This window comes from Malaclemys terrapin, chromosome 1 (genome assembly GCF_027887155.1).
Source record: "Malaclemys terrapin pileata isolate rMalTer1 chromosome 1, rMalTer1.hap1, whole genome shotgun sequence".
Classification (NCBI taxonomy): domain Eukaryota; kingdom Metazoa; phylum Chordata; order Testudines; family Emydidae; genus Malaclemys; species Malaclemys terrapin.
The window spans coordinates 30,837,157-30,847,976 of NC_071505.1; the positions used below are offsets into that span (position 1 = coordinate 30,837,157).

Genomic DNA, 10,820 nt, shown 5'->3' on the forward strand with positions numbered 1-10,820 from the left:
AGTCAATCAATGAGAGCTGTGCATTCTTAGCATCTTTAAAAATCAGGTCACTTATTAACTCTATGCATCCACATCTGAAAATTTTAGCCTAAATAGCTAACTATGCCCAAGGAATATATTTTGCCCTCAACCTCTATATGTTTTTCTCCGTGATTCAAAATATCACTGGCTAAATACATCTCAACATACTATTCACTTCAGTCCACAGCTCATAGCTTTGATACATTTTTGTGGCTCCTCTCCAGAAATTTCACAAATAAGCCACTGCCCCAGGAAATTAAAAGTTCTTGCTGCCTGTACCAGTATGTTGGTCTAATAAACAAAGTTCTCATACATTATTATCCCCTGCCAAGTTTTCTTACCTGAGACTGACACTTTCATGAGAGCCTCCAGGGGTCTGTTGTTGTCCAGATCTCGACTGAGTTTGAGTTCCCCAGTGGCAGAGTCCAAGAGTAGCAAGTTCAACTCGTTGCCCTGAACAAAGGTGTAGGCCAGTCTGTCGGACACGTCAGGGTCATAGGCTGGGATCTTGCCAATCACCCCAGAGGGGAAGCTGTTAGACTTGTTGGTCACATAGTTGTTGAAGAGGATCTGGAAGTCCTGCAGCACAGGTGGGTTGTCATTCTGATCCAACAGGCGAATGTGCACGGTGGCTCGGCTGACAAGAGGGGCTGAGGTGGCCTGCACCACAATCACATATTCCGTTCGGCTCTCATAATCCAGATCCATCAGGGCTGTGAGGTCACCATTGAGCAGGTCAAGCTGGAAAACCTCAGGGATGTTACCCTCCACAATCTGGTACATGATTTGTGCATTGGTCCCTTCGTCTGGGTCGGCCGCACTGATCCGTGCCACGATGGAGCCCACTGGGCTGTTCTCCTCCACAAAGATGTCAAACTCATCCTGTTCAAAGACAGGCGGGTTATCATTGATGTCCAGCACAGTGACCTGGATATCTACAGAGGCTTTGAGAGGTGGGCTGCCTCTATCCATGGCAAAGGCCCGCAGGCTGTAGACAGCCACGTTCTCACGATCCAGCTTGCGCAGCGTACGTATCACTCCAGAAGTGGGCTCAATGTAAAAGTCTCCATCACCATCATCACCACCCTGGAAGGTGTAAAGGAGGCGGCCATTGAGGCCTGAGTCACGGTCGTTGGCAGACAGCTGAAGGACGCTGGTGGAGAGAGGCACATCCTCAAAGACCGAGCCCTGGTAACGGTCACGCAGGAAGCGGGGGGCATTGTCGTTGGCATCCAGGATGAGGATCTCCACGTAGGTGGTGTCAGATTTCTGAGGGATCCCATTGTCACGAGCTGTAATGGCCAATGTGTAAGAAGCTTGGTCCTCGTAGTCTAGTTCCATCAGGGTTGTGATAGTGCCCGTGTCCAGGTCAATGCGGAATTGAGGAATGTTATCCTCCAAAATGTACGTGATCCTGGCATTTTCCCCTGTGTCTTCATCGGTGGCACTGATGGTCACAATAGAGGTGCCAATGGGCTTGTCCTCACTGACGCTCACTGTGTAATGGGAGCTCTGGAAGACCGGGCGGTGTGTGTTGGCATCGGTGACATTGATGAAGACCTGGACAGTATCAAAGAGTGTGCCATCTGACGCAGTAACTGTCAGCACGTACTGCCTCTCCTGCTTGTAATCCAGGGGCAAGGCCAGGGTGATCAGCCCACCCCCACTCTGGCTGGTGATGGCAAAGCGGTTCCTAGTGTTGCCACTGGTGATCTGGTAGGTCACTACACTGTTAATGTCCCTGTCCACTGCTATCAGAGTCAAGACACTGCTGCCCACTGCCGCATCCTCATTCAGCCTGAGCTGATAGACCTTCTCAGTGAAAGTCGGGTTGTTATCATTGACATCCAGGACCGTGATGGACACACTAGCTGAAGAAGTCATGACAGGCACTCCATGGTCCCTAGCCTCTACCCCAAAGTGATAGTTCTCCACAGTCTCTCGGTCCAGCTCAGCCGACACTGTAATCCATCCAGTGCTGTTATTGATCTGGAATGGAAACCCAGTCTCCCCACCTGGGGACACCACACCAGGAGATGGGGACAAGTCTATAAGTTCGTACTCCAGACGGGCATTGTCTCCAGAATCAGCATCCACTGCCTGAACGTGCAGCACAGAGTAGCCCAATGGCACGTTCTCCAGCACTGTGGCCTGGAAGGGGGTGCTGACAAAAATAGGGGCATTGTCATTCACATCCACCACTTGCACTGATACCATCCCACTAGAGTTAATCAGAGGGGGCCTGCCCCCATCCTGGGCTTTGATTCTCAGTGTGTACTCACGGATGGTCTCATAGTCCAAAGGATTGATCAGGTCGATGGCACCAGAGAAAGAGTGGATATAGAACTGGCCTTTGAGGTTGCCACTCACAATGCTGTAGTGCACCTGGGCATTGCTGCCCCTGTCCCGGTCAGTCGCTTGCACCTGCAGCACTTGGCTGTTCACCGGGGCATCCTCTGGCACCTGAACCAAGTAGCGCTTCTCACTGAACTGTGGGTAGTTGTCATTCTCATCCTCCACAGTGATGTGTACTGTAGCTGTGGCACTACGGGGACCTGGTTCCTTTCCTTGGTCATTGGCTTCTACTACCAAGTGGTACTCAGAGACCTCCTCACGATCCACAGGGGCTCGGGTCCTCACTACTCCAGAGCGAGGGTCGATCTCAAAGACACCATCCCCAGCACCTGGCTCCAGCAGGCGATAAAGCATGTTGGCGTTGGCCGGGGCATCCCCATCCGTGGCACGGATAGTCAACACCTCATAACCCACCTCCAGGTTCTCCCGGATGGTCTCCCGGTACACAGGCTGCTCGAACACTGGCCCATGGTCATTGGTGTCACTCACAGTCACAGTCAAGTAGGTGGTGGCTGAGCGGCGGCGGGGGGAACCCTGGTCAGTTGCAGTCACCTTCAGCACGTGGGTGTCCTTGGTCTCCCGGTCCAGGCTGCGCGTGGTGACCACGCTGCCCGTCTCTGGGTCGATGGAGAAGTAGTCATTGGAACGCTCGTCGAAGAGCGCCTCCATGGAGTACACCAGCCGGCCGGCCTCCCCCTCGTCCGGGTCCTGGGCCCGCAGGGCGATCACCCGGGTACCCGCAGGCTCGTTCTCGGGGATGGAGACCTGGTAGCTGGGCAGCTGGAATTGCGGAGGGCTGTTCGCACTTCTCCTCCTCCGAGCCCCCTGGAGAGAAGGATCCCAGCCGCTCCGGGCCCGCTCCTCTGTCCACAATCCCTGGGGCCCCAGCTGCAGGGTAGGCGCTTCCCCCTGCCCTGCACCCACCGCTCCTCTCTGCTCTCCCCTCGCACCCACGGGCTCCCGTTCCCCCCAAGTCCCATCCTCCTCCTCACCCTCTGCCCCGGCGGACGGGGCGCGCTCCAGCCCCAGCTGAAGGAGGATCTCCCCCCCTATCCTCCTCAAGGCACAGACCAGCTGCAGAGGGGACTCCCCGGCGGGCTCCAGGCAGCACCGAGCCCTCCCCCCTGCCTCCTGCTCGCCGCAGCCCCGGGGGAGGTGGTCCGGGCACCTGCAGGCAGGGAAGCTGGTCAGGGCCGTGAGGGCAGAGCGCAGGTCCCCGGCGGGCCCTGGGGGCAGGTGCCGGCTGGCTGCGGGGAAGCAGAGCGGGGCTGGGAGCTGCCCCGGGGAGAGCCGGGCGGCGAGCCGGGGCCGCGCCTGGCCCCTGCTGCCTGCCCCCCGGTGCCGGCGGGGGCAGCCCGGGCTGTGCACGTAGACGGCCAGGCGGAGCAAGAGCAGCGCCCCGGAGCGCTGGGCGGCGATGCGCACGTGGAGAGGCAGCGGGTTGCGCTCCAGCCGCCCGCAGCCCGAGGGGCTCGCCGGGCAGCCCCCGCCGGCCGCCCCGCTGCGCCTCAGCTGCCCCGCGGCCGTCACCTCCACCGCCTCCCGCACGCGGCGGGCCGTCAGCGCCTCGTCCAAGCTGTACAGCCAGCCGGGCCCCAGGGAGACATCCAGCAGCAGGTCCCCGGCGCGCCCGGCGCCACAGGAGAGGTGCAGCTCCCAGCCCCCCACGGGCACCAGCCGGATGAGCAGAGCCAGCCACGAGAGCCAGGCGGCGGCGGGCACCGGCAGCATCTCCGAGTCTTAGGCGGCAGCAGCGATCCCAGCCAAAGGGCTCCTGCAAAATCCATCCACCCCCCTGGGCGGCTCATCCGCCCTCAGCCATGAGCAGCGGGGCCGGGGGACCCTGGCCTTGTCCTCCTCTGCCAGGCGGGGCCGCTCCCTCAGAACCCCGCGGCAGGGAACATCGCTCGGGACCCGACTGGAGAATTGCAACTTTTCCACCTTAAAGTTTAAAGTGAGTTCAAAATGGCTCCTCTCCTCCTCCCACTGCTGCTCCCGGCAGGGTGATTAGCATAAACCTGCTGCTCTAAAAACAATCGCACGCCTGCTGCCTGGCAGCCTCTCCCCGCCCGCAGCTCCCGGGGACCCGCTCCCCGCCAGCGGGACCCGCCTCGGCAGCGCACGCTGCCCTCCAGAAACTGAATCGAGCAGGGGCCGGTGTAAATCCTCGCGGCGGCGACTCTGGGATCAGCGCTCGCCTCCCTCTCCAACAGGCACGATCCCTTGCAAACGCATCCCCTTCAGCCCGCTCCTTCTCCCGAGCGGGGCTTCCCCTTTCCAGCTACTCCTCTGGCTCTTGCGGCCGGGGCGCCTCCGCACGGGCAGCGGGTGTCCGTCCTGGGCAGCGGCTCCGAGAAGCTTTGGTGGCGTTAATAAAAGGCTATCGATCTGGGGTGGCCGCGGAGTGACATCCGGCAGTGTCGCCAGGCGAAGTTTGCTTGTGTCCGGCAGCAGCAGCGTGTGCGTTTAAAATCCCGGGGAAGTTGTCCAGAGATCAGCTCGCAGCGATTTCCTGCTGTTGCTTCTCTCTGCCTTTCTCACTCCCTTTCCCCCCATGTATTGTTCCCGGAGAGCGACTGAAAGGTGCAGGGTGTTACTATCTCTATGGAGACCACAGGTCTCTAAAGCTGGCTCGGGGGAGAGAAGGCTGCAACCAGTGCCCGGGGCGGAGTTTCCTCCCTTTGCATTCAGTGCAGCTGCAACCTGAAGGGCGGAGGCGTGGCCGGAGCGGGTGCAAAAGATATAATGAGCCTGGGAGAGAGTAGCCGGTGGGGCTGGATGACTCGCTGACTCTTCTGCTGCTTGCGGGGGTGCAGAGCTCTCTGCTGGCCCCGGGGCACAAGTACAGAGATCAGAGAGAGAGCCGGGCTGTTGGCATGCCCCCTGTGCAGAACGCTGACCTGCAGAAGAGACCTACTGACATTGGCTGTGCACGTGCTGGCTCCTAGTCTCCAGAAGCCAGGCGCAGCTCCCTCAGAGCATGGAGCTATGAGGGCAACCGCAGCCTCACCTGCCTTCCAGCTGAACTCCAGTTGCCATCACATGCACTACAACTGCTTCCATGCAGCATGCCCATAAGCAACATACCTTGCTTTGGTGTTTTTTGTTTGCAGGAAGCTGGGTGCTTTTTCGTGCAGACCCCAATCTGAGAACACAAGCAAAAGAGTGAGAAGGCCTGTTCTCAGAGCTGTGCAGCTTGGAGTTTGCTCCCCATTCCTGTCAATCGTAAGGGCATTAGTGTGCCTGCATTGACCCGTTCCCCCTATCTATGGCATCTGTGAATACTAAAACATTTACTTTTTGTGTGCTGTGGCCTGTGGGGGGGAATGTTACTTCCAAATCAGTGTTCCCTTCTCCTTCATCTTTTTGTTTGGGAGACCTTCCCCACCTAGCCTATTGTGCAGGAGACAGCTGTAATGATGGGGGTTGTCCATCACTGTCCATCTAACAGTTGTGACCACACTGCCCTTCATATGGGCTGGGCTGGGCTGCACTGGGACATCTTGCTACACCCTGTAGGGGTTGTAGGTAGTGATGGACAAAACAATCCCTTTGCTGCTGGAGTGACTGGAGCTAAACTTCTCCTAGTGCTCCCCCTAACAGCTAGAAAAACTCCATTCTACAGGATATGGGTTGGGTGATCAGTAAATGGTATGCATGGGTGGTGGGTATCAAAGGGCAGGGCAGGCTAAGCCTCCCCTACCCCAGGTCATGGCTCTACCCATGTTCTACCCTGAGGCCCTGCCTCTCCTCCCCTGAAGCCTGCAGGGGCTCAGCTCCAGCCAGCAGCCTGGGGCTCAGGCCTGCCAGCGGCCAGTGCTCAGGCCAGTGGCTTGGCCCAGCGCTAGGGCTGGCCTGTGGCTCAACACAGCCAGTGACTTGGGGTGGCTGGGGTAGGGCTCCTCTGGCCACTGGGGGAGGAGGCCTCAGGGTTCCCACTGTGTGGGGGTGCTGTGGGCAGAAGGGGCAGGGCTGGTGGGTTCAAGGGCGGCTCCAGGCACCAGCGCAGCAAGCACGTGGAGGGCAGCATGCCGATCGCCATGAGGGCGGCATTCAGGCAGCCTTCGGTGGCATGCCTGCGGGAGGCCCACTGGTCCTGCGGCTTCGGCGGCGGGTACGCCGAGGGTGTGGGACCAACAGATCACCCGCAGAAATGCCGCCGAATCCGCGTGACCAGCGGACCGCCCACAGGCATGCCGCCGAAGGCCACCTGACTGCCGTACTTGGGGTGGCAAAAAACATAGAGCCGCCCCTGGGTGGGTTAGCCTCCCCGAATGGGGGGTTCACCCGCCGCCCCGAGGGTATGCTTTCATCTAAAGCAGTTCTGAACCAATGTCACAGTTGGATGGTAAAGAGCATTATGTCCCTGGAGGTGCCATCTTCAGACGAAGAATAAAATAAAGCTCCAGAACACCCTAAACATAATTTACTCCCAAAAAGATGTAAAGTATCTTTTATTGTAAATAAGAATCCAGGCCCTAAGAGAATAAGCAGATAATCTAGAAAACAGGATATGTTCTGAACAAATGGATTTTAATAAACATGCACAGGTACATAAAGAAAATGCGATATATTTGTTGGTCAGTTAGATGCTAATATAATTGGTTTCTATTGTCCAATATTTGCCAAGTGTTAGACCACAACTCCTTGGTTTTGTAGTTGACCAGTGTATCATAATCATTCTGCAACACCTTTCTAAGTTATCCACTAGCTTGCTGCAATACTGTTTCTGCCAATGTTATACTTAGTTTGTAAGTTATTTGCAATCTTTGCTGTACGAAACTTGGTGCACTTGCAGGGACAGATGTGCCCTTTCACTAGCAGTCACTACAAACTACCCTTGCTAGGATAAGAAATAACCCTGTTACAGAAGATTCAAGAAAAATGACTGCAATGGTTTGGACATCTGTCAAGAATGGACCTAGAAAAGGTTCCATACATGGCAATACACGCCAGCGTGGAAGGAACTAGCAGTAGAAGAGCAAGGATGCATTGAATAGACACTGTAAAGAATGACAGAGAACAATTTTTTTTTAAAGATGAACAAAGCCATGAAGCTAGGACAAAACAGAAAGTGGCGGAAAGATTTCATTCAGCCCCATCATCACTGTTGAGCTGACAGACAGGAATCAGAAAAGAAGATAGTATCACACCGTATACGTTGTCACATTGTCCATTTACTATTTAGCTAGTAGGTCTAGCTCCACCTAATGTTGCATGCAAGAGTATCACTTTCTTAGTATGATATAATAAATGCATTGCAAATGTTTAAGATAAATAGATGCTGTATAAATTTATCCATAGTAACCCTCTGAATTAGGAACTTGTTCTAATTCTCAGGCATAAAGCTAAGGTAAAATTGAGTTAAGATTAAAAGGACATGTCAGTAATTTAGGGGAAAATGAGATATTTATAAAAATATGAACTATTTAGAAGCTCAACATTTATTTGAGATATTATCAGTAACTTAAGGGTAACTGATTCAGGGTGGCTTGCCCCTTAAGGGACCGAGGCTGGGCCCAACCAACCCCAATTACTGAAGGGACTGCTCCACCCCACTTGTGTCATTAACAGGGGCCTGATGGAGGGCAGCTGATTCCCCTATAAAGGGCAACATGAAGCTGCAGAGGGGGGAATCCAGGAGGCTATGGCAATGATAAGGGTAAGGCTCTTGCAGGAAAGCCCCTGAGATGAGGAGAGTTGCCCTAGCTAGAAGGACTTAGGAATAGCCTGCTAAGGTAGGAGGAAGTCAGAGCCAGGACTCCAGCCAGGTAAAGTCTAGGAGTGACTATTGAATTTAGGACCCAGCTCTAGGAAGTAGGGTTACCAGAGCCCTGCATGGGACTATTTTTAATCCTGTTTTTATGGTAATGGGTCCTGTGGGATCCTGGACCTGCTGCAGGGCTCTTCTGGGGACTCCCTATTTAAGGGGTGGGAGATACTCAAGGGGGCTTGGGCCTGGAGGCTCAAACAGTTGCTTGGAGAGAGACTTCAGATTAGGACTGGGGCCTGTGAGGAAGGGCTGGAGACTTCCTATGTAAGGGGGAGAGAGAAGCAGCCAACTGGGGTTGGGGGATGGAGAGCCAGTGTGTAAGGATTAAATAAATTGGATCCTAGGTGGGGAATGTTTTAATTACTTTGGAGAGAGTGAGTCATTAAGGGGCCCTGAAGAGGGGAATAGAGAAGGGTGTTGCAAAGAGATCTCTGGCCATGGTGGGGAGGAGACAGAAGTGCTCAGGCTGCAAGAGGCCAACCCTATTAGTTGCATTGTTATGTTACTGATCTCCAAAACAAGTATGGAAGGTAGGTTGAAAGCTAGGCATGGAAATGCAGAGTTAAAGGTACCTAAACTATGCCCTCTTATGACCCCATGAACTAATTGTGATTATGACACCGGACTGCTAGGCAGAGATGGCGTTCACCTTTCGAGGAGAGGAAAGACCCTATTTGGACACAGACTGGCTAACCTAGTGAGGAGGGCTTTAAACTAGGTTCGACGGGGACAGGTGAGCAAAGCCCACAGGTAAGTGGGGAACATGAAGACTGGGGAGATGGGTCGGAAACGAGAGGGAGTGTGGGCTATATTGTCAGAGAGAAAGGAGGGTCAGGAGAAAATTGGGAGGAAAGATCAAACCTGTATCTTAGATATCTATATACAAATGCGAGAAGTATGGGCAATAAGCAGGAAGAACTGGAAGTGCTAATAAATAAATACAACTATGACATTGTTGGCATCACTGAAACTTGGTGGGATAATACACATGATTGGAATGTTGGTGTGGATGGGTACAGCTTGCTCAGGAAGGATAGACAGGGGAAAAAGGGAGGAGGTGTTGCCTTATATATTAAAAATGTACACACTTGGACTGAGGTAGAGATGGACATAGGAGATGGAAGTGTTGAGAGTCTCTGGGTTAGGCTAAAAGGGGTAAAAAACAAGGGAGATGTCATGCTAGGAGTCTACTACAGGCCACCTAATGAGGTGAATGAGGCTTTTTTTAAGCAACTAACAAAATCATCCAAAGCCCAAGATTTGGTGGTTATGGGGGACTTCAACTATCCGGATATATGTTGGGAAAATAACACAGCGGGGCACAGACTATCCAACAAATTCTTGGACTGCATTGGAGACAACTTTTTATTTCAGAAGGTTGAAAAAGCTACTATGGGGGAAGCTGTTCTAGACTTGATTTTAACAAATAGGGAGGAACTCGTTGAGAATTTGAAAGTAGAAGGCAGCCTGGGTGAAAGTGATCATGAAATCATAGAGTTTGCAATTCTAAGGAAGGGTAGAAGGGAGAACAGCAGAATAGAGACAATGGATTTCAGGAAGGCAGATTTTGGTAAGCTCAGAGAGCTGATAGGTAAGGTCCCATGGGAATCAAGACTGAGGGGAAAAACAACTGAGGAGAGTTGGCAGTTTTTCAAAGGGACACTATTAAGAGCCCAAAAGCAAGCTATTCCGCTGGTTAGGAAAGATAGAAAATGTGGCAAAAGACCACCTTGGCTTAACCACGAGATCTTGAATGATCTAAAAAATAAAAAGGAGTCATATAAAAAATGGAAACTGGGACAGATTACAAAGGATGAATATAGGCAAACAACACAGGAATGCAGGGGCAAGATTAGAAAGGCAAAGGCACAAAATGAGCTCAAACTAGCTACGGGAATAAAGGGAAACAAGAAGACTTTTTATCAATACATTAGAAGCAAGAGGAAGACCAAAGACAGGGTAGGCCCACTGCTTAGTGAAGAGGGAGAAACAGTAACAGGAAACTTGGAAATGGCGGAGATGCTTAATGACTTCTTTGTTTCGGTCTTCACCGAGCAGTGTGAAGGAATGCCTAACATAGTGAATGCTAATGGGAAGAGGGTAGGTCTAGCAGATAAAATACAAAAAGAACAAGTTAAAAATCACTTAGAAAAGTTAGATGCCTGCAAGTCACCAGGGCCTGATGAAATGCATCCTAGAATACTCAAGGAGCTAATAGAGGAGGTATCTGAGCCTCTAGCTATTATCTTTGGAAAATCATGGGAGACGGGAGAGATTCCAGAAGACTGGAAAAGGGCAAATATAGTGCCCATCTATAAAAAGGGAAATAAAAACAACCCAGGAAACTACAGACCAGTTAGTTTAACTTCTGTGCCAGGGAAGATAATGGAGCAAGTAATTAAGGAAATCATCTGCAAACACTTGGAAGGTGGTAAGGTGATAGAGAACAGCCAGCATGGATTTGTGAAGAACAAATCATCTCAAACCAATCTGATAGCTTTCTTTGATAGGATAACGAGCCTTGTGGATAAGGGTTAAGCTGTGGATGTGGTATACCTAGACTTTAGTAAGGCATTTGATACAGTCTCGCATGATATTCTTATAGATAAACTAGGCAAATACAATTTAGATGGGGCTACTATAAGGTGGGTGCATAACTGGCTGGATAACC

At 52.6% G+C, this 10,820-nt stretch overlaps 1 protein-coding gene across 9 annotated transcripts in view; it reads right to left on the reverse strand.

Moving 5' to 3' along the window:
- Window positions 1–7,714, reverse strand: part of CELSR1 (cadherin EGF LAG seven-pass G-type receptor 1) — a 319,999-nt gene extending 312,285 nt beyond the window's left edge. For 7 of the 9 annotated variants that reach the window (XR_008443926.1, XR_008443927.1, XR_008443925.1 and 4 more), the window contains exon 1: window positions 363–7,713. Coding sequence is in view for 4 of the 9 variants with exons in the window: in XM_054019353.1 (XP_053875328.1) it covers window positions 363–4,107 (3,745 nt within the window). In the remaining 5 variants the exon portion in view is untranslated. Of the gene's footprint in view, window positions 1–362 lie in introns of all 9 variants that reach the window. The other 2 variants (XR_008443929.1, XM_054019397.1) reach the window with 1 other exon arrangement.
- Between the last annotated feature and the right edge of the window lie 3,106 nt (window positions 7,715–10,820).